This window comes from Emiliania huxleyi (assembly GCF_000372725.1).
Source record: "Emiliania huxleyi CCMP1516 chromosome Unknown EMIHUscaffold_127, whole genome shotgun sequence".
Lineage (NCBI taxonomy): Eukaryota > Haptophyta > Isochrysidales > Noelaerhabdaceae > Emiliania > Emiliania huxleyi.
This window is the reverse complement of record NW_005201318.1, coordinates 107,488-123,866: the sequence shown is the minus strand read 5'-3', so window position 1 is coordinate 123,866 and position 16,379 is coordinate 107,488. Positions and strand designations below refer to the sequence as shown.

General features: G+C 63.8%; 5 protein-coding genes across 5 annotated transcripts in view; 3 read left to right on the top strand and 2 right to left on the bottom strand.

The window, feature by feature from the left end:
* Window positions 1–3,641, top strand: part of EMIHUDRAFT_429118 (hypothetical protein) — a gene marked incomplete at its 3' end in the record, with an annotated part of 6,520 nt that extends 2,879 nt beyond the window's left edge. The window contains exon 3 of the mRNA XM_005789507.1: window positions 3,245–3,641. Within this exon, the coding sequence (XP_005789564.1) occupies window positions 3,245–3,641 (397 nt within the window). The remainder of the gene's footprint in view (window positions 1–3,244) is intronic.
* Window positions 3,642–4,299: 658 nt separating this feature from the next.
* On the top strand, window positions 4,300–6,120 carry EMIHUDRAFT_109962 (hypothetical protein; the record flags this gene model as incomplete). Its single annotated transcript, XM_005789506.1, has 5 exons — window positions 4,300–4,659; window positions 4,806–4,989; window positions 5,123–5,328; window positions 5,496–5,831; window positions 5,977–6,120. The coding sequence occupies 5 exons, from the start codon at window positions 4,300–4,302 to the stop codon at window positions 6,118–6,120; spliced, it is 1,230 nt and encodes a 409-aa protein (XP_005789563.1).
* Window positions 6,121–7,624: 1,504 nt separating this feature from the next.
* EMIHUDRAFT_109961 (hypothetical protein) lies at window positions 7,625–8,896 on the bottom strand (the record flags this gene model as incomplete). Its single annotated transcript, XM_005789505.1, has 1 exon — window positions 7,625–8,896. The coding sequence occupies one exon, from the start codon at window positions 8,894–8,896 to the stop codon at window positions 7,625–7,627; it is 1,272 nt and encodes a 423-aa protein (XP_005789562.1).
* Window positions 8,897–9,869: 973 nt separating this feature from the next.
* Window positions 9,870–12,448, bottom strand: EMIHUDRAFT_225819 (hypothetical protein; the record flags this gene model as incomplete). Its single annotated transcript, XM_005789504.1, has 3 exons — window positions 9,870–11,169; window positions 11,690–12,102; window positions 12,443–12,448. The coding sequence occupies 3 exons, from the start codon at window positions 12,446–12,448 to the stop codon at window positions 9,870–9,872; spliced, it is 1,719 nt and encodes a 572-aa protein (XP_005789561.1).
* A 1,940-nt stretch (window positions 12,449–14,388) lies between these two features.
* EMIHUDRAFT_440446 (hypothetical protein) lies at window positions 14,389–15,419 on the top strand (the record flags this gene model as incomplete). The annotated part of the gene is made up of 4 exons (XM_005789503.1): window positions 14,389–14,632; window positions 14,707–14,866; window positions 14,941–15,011; window positions 15,092–15,419. Coding segments are annotated over 4 exons (794 nt in total), but the record flags the coding sequence as incomplete, so codon positions are not given.
* Between the last annotated feature and the right edge of the window lie 960 nt (window positions 15,420–16,379).

Here is a 16,379-nt window from a genome sequence, read left to right as displayed (position 1 = left end):
TATTCCCCCCCCCCACAGTTTCCCCGCGCACAAAAGGTGTTTGGCCCGAGGATTTTTTGGCCCGTTTCCGCGGTTAATTAAGCCATTGGAAGTTTTGGGGCCCTTGTTCCCCTTGGCCCTTGTAAAGGGGACGCCGGGGCCCCCCCCCCCCCCGGGGGCTCCGGAGCCCCCCCCGTTGGATTTCGCAATCAGGGGGAAAAAGTCTTCCCCCGAAATTTGGAGGTTTTGGCACCAAGCCCCAGGGCTCCCGGGGGTAAAAAGGGAAGAGGGCGACCCCCCCCCCCCCCCCCCCCCGAGTGATGCGCGCACCGTGGCGACGCGCAACGCACCGTCTTGCTGCGCACCTACAAGCACTCACGGCTCGCACAATGTGGCAACCAGCGCGCCACGCTCATGGCAGCGACTGCAGTGCGGCGCGCCTCGCGCTTGCTCAACAGCGCCATCTCGCCAAACCCTTCGCGCGCACGGATGCGCCCGAGCGGCAAATTGCCCGACGAACGGCGGGATGCCAGCGACGGCGAGGCGTCTGCCGTGTCCCCCCCGTGCGCCTCTAATCCCGCCGCCCCCTCGGCCGGCGGCTCGACGACCACAAGACTGCCCGACGCGAGGATGTAAAACTTGTCCGCCTTGTCGCCCGCGCAGAACACGGGCTCCCCCTCCTCGAGCGCGCGGTGCTGCTGCCTGCTCAGTCAGTCAGTCAGTCAGTCAGTCAGTCAGTCAGTCAGTCAGTCAGTCAGTCAGTCAGTCAGTCAGTCAGTCAGTCAGTCAGTCAGTCAGTCAGTGTGACACACGTCCTAGCACCATGGGCACACGCTCTCGCGAAAGAGACGGGGGCATTGCACACGAGGCGGTGTGTGCCTTCTCAGGGAGTGACTATTGCACTGATGAGGCATCCCCACAGACATCAGTGCAATAGTCAGAGGGGGGGCAGCGGTGGGGACCCCTCTCGTGCCTGCTCACCATCTGGATGAAAGCGATCAACTTCTGGCGCTTCTGATCGGGCCCGCCCGCGGCACGGTGCCCGCCAAAGCCGGCCTCGAAGTCCTCCTTGGAGAGCTTGAGCACCTGCGGCAATCACGTGCAACGTCAGCAACATGTGCCACCCGCTCCGGCTGTGCGTGCGCAGCCTCGAGCACCTCCACCGGCGTCCTGCAGCGGATGGCCGCCGAGCGGGTGGGCCGCCCCTCGAGCAAGCTGTTCTCGCCGAAATACTCGCCTGTTGGCGCTCGTGAGAGTGAGCACGACAGGGGGAGGGGTGAGGGGGGGCAAGAGCGCCCACCTGCGCCCAACCTCGTGAGAACGTGGGGAGATGGGGGGAGATATGGGGAGATGGGGGGAGATATGGGGAGATCGCCTGCGCCCAGCCTCGTGAGAACGTCCTCGCCGCCGTCCTCCCGTGGCTGCACCACCTCCACCTCGCCAGCAAGCAGCGCGTAGAAGTAGCGCACGGGGTCGCCGGGCTTGTAGATGTAGTCGCCACTGTCAAGCGCCTTCGGGTGGAGACGGCGCAGCAGGGTGGTGGTGGTGGTGGTGGTTTGGCGGAGGTCGGGGAGTGTCTTCTGGAAGGTGGAAGTGTGTTGGGACGCCCCGCCTGCTTGACGGTGTGCGTCATCATCCGCACAAACGAGCCGTACGTGATGCGCTGCCCCTCGCGGTCGCCCTCAGTCACACCCTGCAGGAGCTGCTCGCTGCCGCTGCTCTGCCCGAAGCGCCGGAGCACCCGGTCGAGATCGGCGGTAGAGATGTACCCCTTGCCTGCAGGACACGAGGCGTCAGCGCGCGCAGCCAGTCGCGTAGCCGTGGCCAGGGGTGGTCCCCTCACCGTCGGCGTCAAAGACGCGGAACGTCTTCGTGAGTAGCTCCCCCTCGAGCATCGGCCCGCGCAGCGATTCGTGCCTCCGCAGCGCCCGCGCGCCCGCCTGAGCCGACAGCCAGCGGCGCACATGGGGCCCCTCGCTCGCATCGTCTGCCCGCTCGGCCCGCTCGGCCGCTTGCTGCTGCAGCAGCACTGAGAAGCATGCGGCGCGTAGCCGCGAGGTGTGCGCTCGGAAAGCGCGCATCTTTTGGTCGCGTTGCAGTTGGTGCACCTGCAGGCGTCCCACCAACGCGGACAGCAGTCAGGGTCGTGCGGACATCCGCACGGTCGGCCCGCTGCAGCTGACGCACCCGGTCCCACATCGTGCGCGCGCCCGACGTGGCAGCGGCGGTGGTGCTCTGGCTCCGAGCGTCGTCGTCCATTCCAACGATCCACGGGTGCTGCAGAGAGCGAGGATGGATTCTCAGGGTGGAGGCGTGTGCAAGAGAGGCAGAGGAGCGGAATAGGAGGTCGTGGCAGCGTGGGGGAGGGTGAAGGGGCGGCGGGAGAGGCGTCCTGCAGCAGCTGCTCGATTGAGAGCCGCGTCGTCGGGTCCTTGCGCAGCAGCATCTCGACGAACTGCCGCGCCGACGCGGAAGCGGTCCAGTCTGCAAAGGATGCCTGCCGGTGGAGGATGTTGTGGCGGATCTGGTCGTCGCTCGCCTGGCCCTCGTCGTCGAAGGGGTGACTCGCGGTGAGCAGCATGTACGTGAGCACACCCAGCGCCCACATGTCGTTTGTGAGCCCCGGCGACCCAGAGCCCCAGACCTCCGGCGCCCAGTACGCTGCCGTGCCCGACGCGCCTAGAGCGCAGCCGAATGCGGTCCTCTCGAGGGCGTGTTGGAGCAGGGGTGTTCCGCATCTAGAGCCGAGCGCCAACGTTCGGGTCGACGCGCTCGTTGTTGACGTACTGGCAGGAGAGCCCGAAGTCGACCAGCTTGACGTGGCCGTCGTGGGTCAGCAAGAGGTTCTCGGGCTTGATATCGGCGTGCGCCACGCCTTGCGCGTGGCAGATCGCAATCGCCCCCGCCAGCTCGGAGATGAGAGTCGCCGCCTCCCGCTCCGAGTACGCGCCATGCTCGCAGAGGTGATCGAAAAGCTCCCCGCCCGACACGTACTCCATCACGATGTAAAAGTGCTCGTCCGTTTCATAGAGAGCCTCGAGCGAGGCCACGCGCTTGTGGATGCTCACGCGCTGCAGCACGGTGCACTCGTGGCGGATGCTTTCTGCCGTCTGCATCGTCTTGGGCACTATCTTGACGGCGACCTCCTTGCCAGTGCGCAGACAGACCCCGCGTCGGACGGTCGCAAAGTGTCCCGATCCAAGCTCCGCGCCAAGGGAGTAGTCATCGGTGACCCGTCGGCGCCCGGTCTCCGCAGATGCTGGAGCGCCGTGCTGCACCGCGGCGGCGGCGGCGGCGGCGGCAGCGGCGGCGGCGGCGGCGGCGGCGGCGGCGGCGGCGGCGGCGGCGGCGGTGGAAGCACTCGTGCAAGCAACCGGCCGATGGAACGCGCGACGGGCGATGCGGGCAAACGATCGGCGGCTGATCGCACTCGTCGATCGAAGTCGCCCGAGCAGCATCTCGCCACCGTTTCGGGGGCAGCGAGTATTTTTCTTTCTCTGGTTACCGACGCGTCCACCGATACCGCGTTGGTGTCCAGTCCGAGCCTGGCTGTTCTTCACCTTTCTACCTACCTACCTACCGACAAGGGAGAAAGCACGGGGAGGACAGACCACGCCTCACTTTCTCACAGGGGGGGGAGCCAGGCAAAGCTTGTGCTGTGAATAGCAGGCGTGGTCTGTACTCGCCAGGGAGGAAAGCGGCGAGTCGCGATTCAGGGCGGGTGAACGCCCGCCTAGGTAGGCGCATTTTGTGCCGAGCGCCTCGGTTGTGGACCCGCCGCGCCGTGCTGGGCGGTCGCCGGCGCCACTGGCGACACCCACCCCGGGCGATTTTCGTTCAAACCCGTTGTCAATCGTGACGTCGTCCGTCCCCCGACGGCATTGCGCGCTCCAACCATGCAGACGGGACAGCAGAGCTCGCGCGCGACGACGCCTGGGTCGTCCAGCCGTAAGACCGCCGATTCCCGCCTCTCGCGCGATAAGCCCAGCTTTGAAGCGACGTGGTTCAACGCAGGGCTGGTCATCCTCGGAGAGGTGAGCGGGGCACAGACAGCTAGTGCGCAGTGGGGGGCGCCATGCTCACCTGCCACCACCCTTTACACGGGCGGGTTCGCTGGCGTGTGTGTCTCCCGGCGAGTTTCGCATGCGATCGCGGCGACGGCCTCGCATCGCTGCGAGGACCAGCTGACGCTCGGCAGTGCAAGGGTGGCGGGCTGTGAGCACTCGCGCTGGTGGGGATTGGACCCACTTGCAGTCTTCTACTCTGGCCGGCGGGGCGCTGCAGCGCGGCGACCGCACCCCGGCGTGTGATCCATAGGTGATGGGGGTCGGTGCCCTCGGCTTACCGTGGGCAGCAGCGCGCCTGGGGTGGATTGCAAGTGTAACAACGCTGATGGTGTTCGCCTTTTGCAGCACCTACTCCGGGGTCCTGCTTGCGCGCTGCAGAGTAGAGCTGTATAGAGGGGAGGGCGCTGGCGGCTATGGTGACCTGGCCGTGCGCACCGTCGGGCCTTGCTTTGGTGCCATCTCTCGTACCATCATTGTGGCCAATTGGGGCCTGCTCCTGCCCTACTACTTGCTCACCGCAGGCAAGTCGCTCATCTTCATCGCGCCCAATGCGCAAATATGTGATTGGGAATGGACGGCAATCATGGCGCTGGCGGTCGTGCTGCCAATGCAGGTATCCCGAGCACTTCTAAAGATGCATTCCCTTGCGCGCGTCATTACCGTTTCAAGGCCGTCGCCAGACGCTGTGATACACTCTGCTGCCATCGCAGCCTCAGCTCTTCCCCGCGACTGTACCTCTGACGCCTCTCCGCCTCGCAGTTTACGACGCTTGTCGAAATCTCGAGCCTGTGCGGCGCGTCGACCATCGCCATCATCACCGCCATCTGCATCATCATCGCAAAGCTCTTTGTGGACGCCGCCAACAACGAGGGCGGGAGCGGCGATGCAACGACGCAGACTACCCTGTGGCCGCCGAAGGAAACCGGCTTCATCGACTTCTTCGGTGAGCACGACTAAGATTTAGTCGAGATAAAGATGAAGGTTCAGAAACTCGAGGCTGCTACCGCCGCGCCCACTAGATGCCCTCACCTCAAAGTCCACCTCCACGCTCATTGCAAGTCCGGCCCGTTGGTCAGGTGCGCTCACGGCGATCGTCTTTGCGTACCAGGGACAGGACATCTTTTGCGAGGTGATTGCTGAAATGCAAGACGAGCGCGACGCGCCGAAGGCGATATCTACCTCGTACGCCCTCATGACGCTCACCTACATGTTCACCGTCGTGACAGCGTATGGCCTGCAAGGCGTCGGGGTCGAAGATTTTCTTCCAAACTCGCTCGAGGAGGTGACTCTTCCACGTTTCAAGACCCGCCTTTTCTTCCGAGACATCTGCTACACGAGCTCTAGACCGGCCCTCAAGCGTTGCTGCACACTCTACGCCCCGTGCCGCCGACCGCCGCGGTCGCACTCTTATCCGCGTCTGCCGACCTGACGCCGCCCGTCGCTGCGCAGGGTTGGCGAACGTCCCTCGTGGGCGGGCTCGTTGCCTTCCATATCCTCGTGGCGTACCTGTGCCTTGGCATTCCCTTCATGAACGTTATCTACAGACTGCTCTTCCCTAAGACGCCCATCATCATGGGCGGCACAGGGGCGCGCGCCCGCTGGTTCGTGTTGTCGATCGTAGTCATCGGCGCCTCCTTCCTTGTTGCTACCGCAGTTCCCAGCTTTGGGGCAATCCAGTCGCTCCTTGGTGCATTCGCCGGCGCGCCGATTGTGTTCGGTTGGCCGCCACTCTTCTACCTGCTCGCGTGCCACCAGAAAAACATCGATGTCGCCGGCTTCGACAAGGTGTCTGGTGGGAGCGGGAAGGACGGGGGATGGGGTGTATCAGACGTGACGCGATGAAAACGGCCTTACCTTGTTGGGATGCGATGTAAGCCGTAGCACCCCCCCTTCCCACCCCCCCCACCCCCCCCGCCCGCCCGCCCCGAAGGTGATGTGCTTTCTCTACCTCTGCGTGCTGCTGCCCTCCTTCTTGATCTTCGGCGCGTGGGATGCCATCACCACCGTTCTTGAGGACCGATCCGAGCACCCAGTCTTGTTCAACAAGTGCTGGACAGTCGAGCCGACCATGTGACAAGCTGAGCGAGCCCCTCGAACCCCCTTCAATGAAGTCTCATCAATGGGCGAGGATGTTGTCGCGACAGCCTCGCCGACGTCTAGTCCTCCCGAAGACCGCCCCCCATCATTCATGTTGGGCGAGGGGTAGCTGCTCTGGAATATGAGTTTCGCACCCCCGCTTCGGTTCATATGATTTCAGAGCACGGGAAAAGAGGACACAGAACGGACGGGGAAAGGGGGGATGATAGATCACGCAGCGGGCCGGCTCGACTGCTCAATCTCCCCTGAGTCGACCTGAGGACTACTTGAGCCCAATAGGGTCGCACGACGGCACCGTTGGCCATTGCACCCACCGGCATCAAGTTGCCCGATGCCCGATGCCTCGCTTGAGAAACCTCACCAACTCGTCGTACGTCACGTTCCCATCCTTGTCGGAGTCCGCCAAGGACGCTACAAAAAACACCGAAGCGCCGGCGAGGCAAAGCATCGCGAGCAGCGGTAGTGCGCGTCCCGAGAACATTTGTGCCGAAGTCAACACAGCGAAGCGACGACACAGCTGTGTGTACGACCCATAGTAGACGAGGTGAGAGTTGAAGAAGGCGAGCATGTTGAGAGTTGCAAAGGCAAGAAAGCACATTGCCGAGCGTGCCAAAAGAACCGTTTCGTGCAGCTCGTATGCAATGCGGATTATTTGGCCCGCCGAATACGCCAGCATGCCAGTCATGAACTGGCAACGGACCGTCACATACTCCCACTCAAACTCGCGAACCAGAAGGGCGATCGCACTGGTAGCCATTGGGTCGAACTGGCCCGACAAAAGCCGATTCGACGAGGCAGTCGACATGAAGATGGTCATGAGCTCGCACCTATGGTAGGGGTAATTCGGTGCGAAAATGCTCGTGAGAGCGCCCGTCGCGGTCGTAGTTAGGGCACCCAAAGGCAAACAGCATCACGAGCGTGTAAGTGGTTGTCAGCCTCTTCCAAGCCGGCGTCGCGAATCTGGGATCCTTTGCCGCTGACGCGAGGCGAAAGGCATCACTGAGGGAGCTGGCAGCCAGCAGTGCTGCAGGAATGCGGATGGAAGTGAAGAAGCCAGCGCCGGCTACGGAGTAATCGCTGATCGCGGGCGGAGGGGCGGTCGAGGTGAATAGCGGGGGGAGCATGTGTGTGTCTCCGGTTTTCGGGCGAGGCTGCCCCGCGAACCCCGCGAACGGTTCGGACTGGCACCAAGAAAGTCACAGCCGGCGACGACCCTTTTGGGCCGCCGAAGAGGCCGGGGCCTCCTCCGGCACCCGCCTCACCCCAACCCACCCCGCCCTCTCCCCCTGACCCTCCCCAAAGCCGCACTCGGCTCCGCCCTCCTCCCGATCCTCACCCTCGTGCGCTCGCCGCCCGCGCCGCTTCCTCCCACCATGCGAGAGAGAGAATACGAGTAGCGCCAGCACGCCTCGCTGCCAAACAAACGAAAGAAAGCGCGCCCCGGATGGAGCGGGAGGCCCAGCCGGCGGACGTCACCGCGCTCAGGAAGCCTGCCCTGCCGACAACTCCATCTCCTTCTCCACGACGCCGGCACCGTTAGCAGCCTGAGGGCTAGCTGCCTTGACGCGGCCGGTCAGCTTGGACACGTCGCGCGGGGAGGCATGGTTGAGGCCAAAGCGCGAGTACTTGAAGTCTGTGGCGTAGGGTGAGGACATCAGGTAGTCGGTCGGCACGCCTTCGATAGCCCCCTCGGCCATCGCGCTCGTGGTGTACTCGCCGCGCACAGGGAACTCGTCCTCCTCACCGAAGACTGCCTTGTTGTCGCCGTCCCACGACTGGCCAATCATCCCGTGGGGCGGCACGGATAACTGGGATTCGGCGACGCGTGGCGTCATCTGCACATCGATGCGCCGCACGGGCCCCGCCACCGAGCGTTCGACAGCCTGCGGTGTGATCGCAAGCTCCCACTCGCCAGTGGTGACATGCAGCGAGGAGTAGTCCATGTGCAGCGAGACATCGTCGACCACCTTGGTCGTGTGCGGCCCGAGCGCGAAGGCCTGCTGGCGGTCGATGGTCGCGTTCATCCACCCGATGTTGAGCGGACCGATCTTGCTCGCCCAGTACGAAGCGCGCACAGTGCGCCCGCCGCCGGTCTTCGCAACGACGTGCGCCTGCGTGAGGAAGGAGCCGTGCACTAGCTTGTGTCGGGGGTGGTCCGTGTCGTGCAGGTAAAAGTCGGCAAACTCTGTCATCACGTTGAGCGAGAGGTTCTTGGCCGAGAGGAAGTTGTAGATGCCCTTGTCGGTGCCGCGGAAGTCCGCCTTGCCTCCGTGAGCCAGCATCAGGTGGGGATCGCCGTTCGCCTGTCCTGCCTCGGGCGGCGGCAAGGGCACTAGCGCGTAGTTGTCATATGCTCCACTGTTGGCCGTCAGGGCGACAGTAGAGGGCCCCTCGTCGCTCAGATCGCACCTGCTCCCCTCGTTTACAAACCAGTCAAACGAGAGGCAGACGAAGCCGTACCGCGCCTGAGCGTTGCAGCATGCAATCTTGCATTCCTCGATTGTGACGCCCGTAAGCCGCTCAGTATTATGGTCGTATACGTGCTGGCTCACCGTATGGGTCCACGTGCGACCGTCGCAGCCAGGCGGCGACGGTGGCGGCGGGGCAGGGGGCGGGGGCGAGGGCGGCGGTGGTGACGGCGAGATGGAGGAGGAGGAGGAGGAGGAGGAGGAGGAGGAGGACACAATAACCTGCTTGCACACAAAGCCATGTGATCCACACGAGACGCATCCGCCAAATCCATCGTACTGCATATTTGATGGACAATTTGCCAAATCAGAGGAACGTTATTGCAGTCGTTGGTGTTTGGATCGAGAGCAAGTAAACCGGCTCCAGCACAGGTTGTATGGTCTGTCCATTCCACCACTACAAATTCTTCAATGTCCGCCGCGCTGGTGGACACGAGCAGTGCTGAGAGGAAGAGGAAGAGCGAGGGCGGCATGGGCTCTCCTGCGCGCAGTCGCCCTGCGGTGCGCAGACATGCCGCCTCAGCCAGGCGCGCGGACCAGGGGGGGCAGGAGTTGGCAGGCGCGCGGGCCCCAGGGGGCGCTCGAGAGAGGGCGGGGTTGGCTCCTGCGTGGAGTGGAGAGAAGCACATCCAGCAGGAGTGCGTTATGGCACCGTGTGGTGAGGGTGTGAGGCCCAGACGCGCGCAGAAGCGGTGCTGCGCGTGGCAGGGGAGGGTTGCGCACCGCGGTGCCTCGCCTCGTGGGCCCTTCCCTGGTCCAAAAGAGGCGGCTTCGATCATATGCGCTATATCGGTGTATTTATATCGGCGGGCAATTGCATGAAAAGACGCGCATCGTTCGGGGTTTCCTCAAGATGCGATGACTGATGCACTACTCAACTCAACTCCTAGCCCGCATCGAGTGGGTGGGAGGCCAAGCAGGCCAGTAGGCCACCCGCTGCGGAGGGAGAGAAACCGGACAGCGATTGATTGGCTTCCCGCGTTCCCGGTGCAAAAAAGAAAATATCTCGCGCTAGTAGGATCCACCCCGTTAACGTGCTTGCTTCCCAACCTGCCGAGAGCTTCCTGTCACGCGCGCGCGCTCCGTCTGCGTCTGCCGCGCCCAAAACCGTCGAGTTTTTCGCGGTAGGCACAAAAAGGAGCCGCCCTTAATCTTAGATCGAGTGACTTTTTATTTTATTTTACATTTAAATTGCCCATCGATGTCGCAAACTGAATTCACACGAGACGCGTACACACGGACGACCCTGAGCCGCACATTATCGAGCGGCGAGGCGGCCAGCCACTAGCGCTCCGATGGCGCACCCTGCCATTGCCGCGGCGAGTCGCGACTGCTGGAGCGACTGCAGAAAGAGCACCGCCGCCGAGGGGCCGCAGAAGAGCTCATCGACGTCCCGCTTCGCCAGCCCCGCGCCGAACGCCAGCTGCGCCGCGCGCTCCTTCGTCTCCGCGCTCGCACTCTTGAGGCCAAGGGTGCCTTGCTCGTCGTCCGCAAACTTGCGAATCACCGCCAGCGCGCCGCCAGTCTCATAGTCGGCCTTCATGTGCTTCTGAACCATTGCGCGGTACATGGCATTGCTCTTGACAAACGTGCACGCGCCGGCAAGCTTGGTAGCGCCCTCGCGGGCGCGAGCCTCGTCGCAGCCGTCGTCCGTCGCGCCCTCCTCGGCGGGTAGCACCGGGCAGGTGTTTGGGCCTTCGTGATTCGCAAAAAAGAGAATCGCACGCACCTCGATGGACTCGCGCGGCGGGGCGTCGGCGCGAGCAGTCGGGTCGCGCACGGCCGTGTGGAAGCAACACCTCCCGCTCTTGCTGCAGTCGCTGTCGTACTGCTTAAAGAGGAGCACTTCGTCCCGAACCATCTTGGGAAAGTAGAACCAGCGATGGCGGCCCGCGTTCCGCGAGGAGAGGCCGTATTGCAGCACGTCGTAGCCCACGCCCTTCAGATCGACGTGGACATAGTCGTCTGGCTTCACCAGCGAGCGCTCGTCGAGGACTGCCAAGTGGTCCTGCTCGATGGGCGAAGACGAGATGTTGCGCCAGGCGTTGATGTACACGAAGCGTCCGGTTCTGCACGCGGCAGGCTCGCCCTGCACAAAGTGCCGCCACAGCGTCTCGGCGTGTGGGCCGCTCGAGTCGGTATGGATCCCGTGCGCGTATCCTTGCACCGAGGTCGACGTGTCGAACGAACCGTCCTTTGCAACGGACGCGTTGCTCTTCTCCGCGCAGCGTACTTGGTGGTGAAAAATTTTGGCGTGCGTGGCTCCGGTGTGCTTCTTCAGCAGATCCTGCATCTCGGCGTAGTAGTCGCTCACCACGCGCTCCGAGTAGAAGTCCTCATTTTTCAGCGCCGTCGGATGCTGGACGAGCGCAAACGCTGACTCGTCAAGCGTGTGAGACTGAGAGCTGGCCCGCGCGTCGTGGATGACCGTCTCGAGCGTCTGCGTCGACCCGGCGTAGGCTGGCGGGTCGTCGTCGGCTCGCGCGCGCAGGTAGGTGACGCGGCGCCGCGTGTCTGGCTCGTAGTGAGACAGCTGGGTAGTGAAAGTCATTGCGCGCCTAAGCGGAGCGGCTAGTAGAGTCTAGCGCGTACGGCGTAGCGGGACGGACGCGTCCCGAGTTTCCGTCCGTGTGCTCCTTTCCACCTTGGCCACGTCGCCGGTCGGGAGCGATGATTGGCCAAGGGTTTTCGGTTCAATAGTAACTTGAGCACTTGAGCACTGGATAGGGTCGATTCCGCATGGTACGGGACCCCAATAGTAACTGCTCAGCATTCCACGGCGGGAGCAGTGTACGTACGCAAGAGGGGACTCAGTCCGGGAGCAACACAAAAACAGAGCTGGCACGTATCAGAGCACAGAGGGCCAGAAAAGTGGTGTCCAGGAGTGCCACGCCGAAGGGCGCAACACACTCGTTCTCCGAGGTGCGGGCGGGGGGCAGGGGACTGTGAAGGCGGGCGACCCCTTCGCCCCGAGACCGTGGAGTTGACGATCTGCCGCTGCTTCTCCGTGAGGATCACATCGAGGAGGTCCGGCCGCTCGTAGACGATGCTGCCTTCCGCAGGTACCACGGTCCGAACCGAGCTCCAAACAGGTGCGGGTTCGTTGCCGACGCGGTGCGTTTGAGGCGTGCCACGCTGTCGTCGTCGGTGTCAGTGACGTAGATTGTGAAGTCGATGAAGTGGCCAAGCCGGTCTTTCCACTCGGAGGCGGTAGCCGGCTTGCCGTACAGGCTACGGTGCAGCTCGTCCACCAGCAGGTTGACCCGCGGGATGTAGCCGGCCGCTAGCTCAGCATCTCGGCAGACCCAAATCATCTTGTACTGCTCCGCGCCGAGCGTGTTTGGCGAGCGCGCCTGCCGATGCCACGAGGCGCGGAGGAGGGGGGAGGCCTGCAGAAGGCGCCACACGCGCCAAGCAGCGAGGAGCGTGCGGAGCAGAAGCTGGAGCGCCGTCGGCGAGCCGAAGTTGCCGGTGCTTTCGGACCACCACACCTGAGTGATGAATGCACCAACATCAGGGCGGGAAGAGAGGGATACGAGTACAGGGGATACTTTTAGCTTACTGGGAGAAAAGGGAGAGGGGGTTGTGTTCTCTAGGCCCCTAAGGGCCCTCTCTCTCAGTGTACGTACTTTTAGCTTACTGGGAGAAAAGGGAGAGGGGGTTGTGTTCTCTAGGCCCCTAACTAAGCCCTAAGGGCCCTACGCGCGGCGTGAGAGCTCGGAAGCGAGCTTTGCACGGCGAGGAGAAAAGGGAGAGGGGGTTGTGTTCTCTAGGCCCCTAAGGGCCCTACGCGCGGCTCTCTCTCTCTCAGTGTATGTGGCTCTTACGTACATTCATTCCCGCCGGAGGACTCTGCTGACAGGGTTTGCGATGGATGAGGAGCGACCCGAAGGGTTTCTCGGAGGTTAGTGCACCACTAACCGCGATGTAACCCGATTGGAGCTTTTTTGCTTGGCCAGACCTGATGCTGAAAACTCTGCAGCCCTCGCCTCTGCCTTACGCTAGCAATCGCATCGGCAGTTTCACGCTCACAATCGGGTTACATCGCGAGGTCTTCTCCGCGCAGAACGCAGTGTGTTCTTTTTTTGCTTGGCCAGAGAGGAGATATCCAATCAGGAAACTAAAAATCACTCCGGTACATGGCAGGTCACTCTCAAACCCTACAAGCATCAGATCACCCATTTGGGCAGGGTTGCGTGATTTGCGGAACATTCCTTTCCGCTACGACGCGTGTGCGCAATGGGCTCGACGTCGGTGGTAGGGGCAGACGTGCTGGCGCCGGCGCGCAGAGGGAAGGAGGCGGCCGGCGGCCGCCTAGACGACCTCGCGCAGGTACGAGCCCTGGGTGGGAGGGGGGGGGGCGGGAAGGTGGATGGCCTCCTACTTGACGTAGACGACTCGAGGCGACGGGGGAGCAACTCCCCACCACCTCGCACGCGAGGATCGTGTCGCACATACAGGGGCAGCTGCAAGACCTCGGGAGGGAGAAGAGCGAGGGGGAAGGGGCGTACGCCGCATCGGCGGCGTTCCACTCCGTCCTCTTCACGGTCCTGCTCGAGCTGGCGAGGCACACGCCGGGCGCGGGTAAGGGCACCAGACGAGGTAGGTCGGCGAGGCGAGCTGCCGAGAAGGACATACGAGCCCGCAGGCAGAGAAGACTAATCCTGGGGGAAGCAACCACCTGTGGGTCACGGCCGCCTGCTAAATTCTTTTTCTGCTGTGAAAATTGGAGAGAGGGAAACACCCGACCAGGAGGGCCCAGACCTACCCTTGCTACCCCGGAATCAGAAGCCAAAAAAGAATACATGCTGACAGGAAGCCTTTTCACATGTAATAATCCGATGGATAAATATTTCGGCGCTTTTCACCCAACACGGCCCCGATCACGGCGAAATGATATGTCGTTTCCAGATTACCCAAGCGAACTGTCGTTTCCAGGTTCCTACCCGGGTGCGGGGTGGCGAAATTTCTTCTGTGAGGGAGGGTGTAGAGGATGTAGAGTGTATAGAGCGCTGTAGAGCTGTAGAGATGTAGAGCGCTGTCGAGCTGTAGAGCTCTACATCCGGCGCGGGACAGAGCGATGCAGATGTAGAGCGATGTAGAGGCGCTCTCCCTCGATTTGTAGGGAGACTGTCGCCCAAAAAGAAAACGATATCCCCCCCCGGCCTTCGACGGATCCCTAGCGCCGCCATCGAGCCGCCTTTTCGTCTACCCTCGCGCCGCCATTGACCGCCATCGCATATCGGCCGCCTTCGACCGCCTGCCTAGCGCGCGAGCAGTTTGAGCACGATGCGTCAAGGCCAACTCACACTCCCGGCCGCCTCGATGGCGCCGCTCGAGTCGGCGCGGCGCGTGCTCACCGAGGCCGGCGTTCCGCACACGGAGCTGCGCGGTGTCCGCGCTGGCGACGAGGTAGTGCTGCTGCTCTTCACGCTGACCTCCCTCGCCAAGGCACGCGTGCTAGAGACGCTCGCCAACCACGGTCTCGGCTGCACCACGCCAGCGCACGGGCGGCTGGAGGTGCTGGAGGTGCTCTCCTCCACCCCATATGCCCGACGCGGCGGGAGCGGCCCTCGGCGACGCCGCGTCCGCGTGAGCGACCGCACGTCACTCGACGAGATTTACCAGCGAATCGACGAGACGTTCCACTTCACCTTCGACTTTGTCCTCACGACGGCGATCGCCTCGACCGTTTGCGCCGTCGGTCTTGCCACCGACCAACCAATCTTCGTGACGGCGTCCATGTTGCTCAGCCCTCTGATGGCTCCAATCATGGCGCAGACACTCGGCACCTGCGTCGGTGACAAGCGGATGGTGTACAAGGGGTGTCGCAACGAGTGCGCCGGACTGCTGCTCTGCCTGCTCGTGGGCAGCCTTGTCGGCGGAGTCTGCATCGCCAGCGGCTCGTTGGCAGATCCGCACGAGGAGGACCCGACGCTGGAGGTGCTCCACTACAAACAGGCCGACCTGCTCGTCGGCGCGCTCATCGCGCTGCCTTCCGGCGCCGCCCTCGCCCTCGCGGTCTACCTGTCCGTCAGATAGCTCCGTGCGTGGTCCCCTTCATCCCGCCAGCAGTTCACGTTGGTGTGTAATAGGTCACGAGCGCGCTCTCCGACACCGTGGTTGGAGTCGCCATTGCAACCTCCATCCTTCCACCCGTGGTCGGCTCTGGCATCAACCTCGTCCTCTCGGCACGCGCCGCTCTCTCGCAGGACCAAGAGATGGCCGCCTCCAAGCTGCGGGCGGCGATGCTTGGCACCGCACCACGCCGGCACCGGCGCGCCCACCCCCACCCACCCCTCGATATCGGACGGCCCCGCGCCCTACAGGCGTCGCCATGGTGGTCATCAACTGGCTCTGCATCTTCCTGGGCTGCGGGCTGCTTCTCCGGCTCAAGCAGGACGGCCCAGACCTGACATCCCGTGCCCACGCCGCACCACGGGGGCCCCACCCCTCCCCCCGCCGCCGCGTCTGGTGCAGGTGGACGGCCTCCTACAGCGCGCGCAGCAGGGGGCCAAGTCGCCGCCGCGCCGCCGCGCCCCGCTCGACCCGCAGGCGCCCCCACAGGCAGCAAACGAGCTCGAGCGGAGGCTGCTCTCCGCCGCTGCTGCCGGTGCCGGTGCCGGTGACAGCGGCGCCCGCACCGAGGAGCAGCAGCCCGAGCCGAGTGGCCCCGAGCCGACGCCGAGCAGCAGCGTGGGCGTCGGCGAGCCGGGAACGGTATCGTCGACCTCGGAGTGCCACGTCGCGCGAGCACCAGACACACCGGCAGGAGAGAAGTGAGTTACGAATACGTTAGTGTTGATGGGCAGGGATAAATAAATAAATAGAGCAGTCATCTCCAGGGAGATGGGCAGGGAGCCGCAAAGCAAAGCGATCCTCGAACCTGGAGCCTTTGGCGGCTGGGCTGCCGCAATTCTTCTCGCCGCCTCCTGCAAAATGATGTTGCTCTATTCCTACCTGATCACCAGCTCCGTCGCGTTCCGCGCGTCTGCCCCCAGATGCTCGCGTCCGCGTGTCGCCCGCCCGCCCGCCTGCTTTGAGGCGATCGCGAAGACCTCGCAGCCGCACGGCCCGCCGTCCGAGACGGACAGCGCTGCGCTCGCCACCGCGTCTCCTGCGCCTGCGCTGCAGCCCCGTGAGGTGGTCGCGACGATGCTCCACGCGCTACACCGCTCCAACCGGGGCACCGGTGGCTACGAGGCGGCCCTCCGCTTCATCTCGCCGACGCACCAGTACCGCGCTGACTTTGAGCGGTCCGGAAAGTACTCAGCGGCGTCTTTTGCTCGGTATCTTCGGCAGCCTCACAAGGCGAGTCTGCTCGGGTGGGACGAGTACCGCTGGGATGGCGACACAACGCTCATCCAGGGCGAAGCCTACCAGCAGACGTCCGTCCGCGCGTCGGCCGACGCCACGTGGACTTCCGTGCGTTGGCTGCTGACCTCCAAGGAGGTGGAGGGCAGCGGCGCCTCGCAGTGGATGGTGGAGGCGGTCTTCGTGGACGAGCCCGACGACGCCGAGCTGGCCGCCGTCGAGCCGCTCGCGCCCCTCGAGGAGCCCGAGCGGCGACAGATCTTCGCACAGCTCGACACGGACGAGAGCGGCGCCATCTCGCCAGAGTCGTTCGTCGGTGTCGTCGCTTCGCTCGGCTTCCCCCGCGAGCAGGCCGAGGCGCTCGCCGCGGCGACCGACACGGACGGCGACGGCGCGATCACCTTCGGCGAGTTCTCCGCCCTGCTCTCCAAGGTCAACCAGCAGGCGCGTCGCA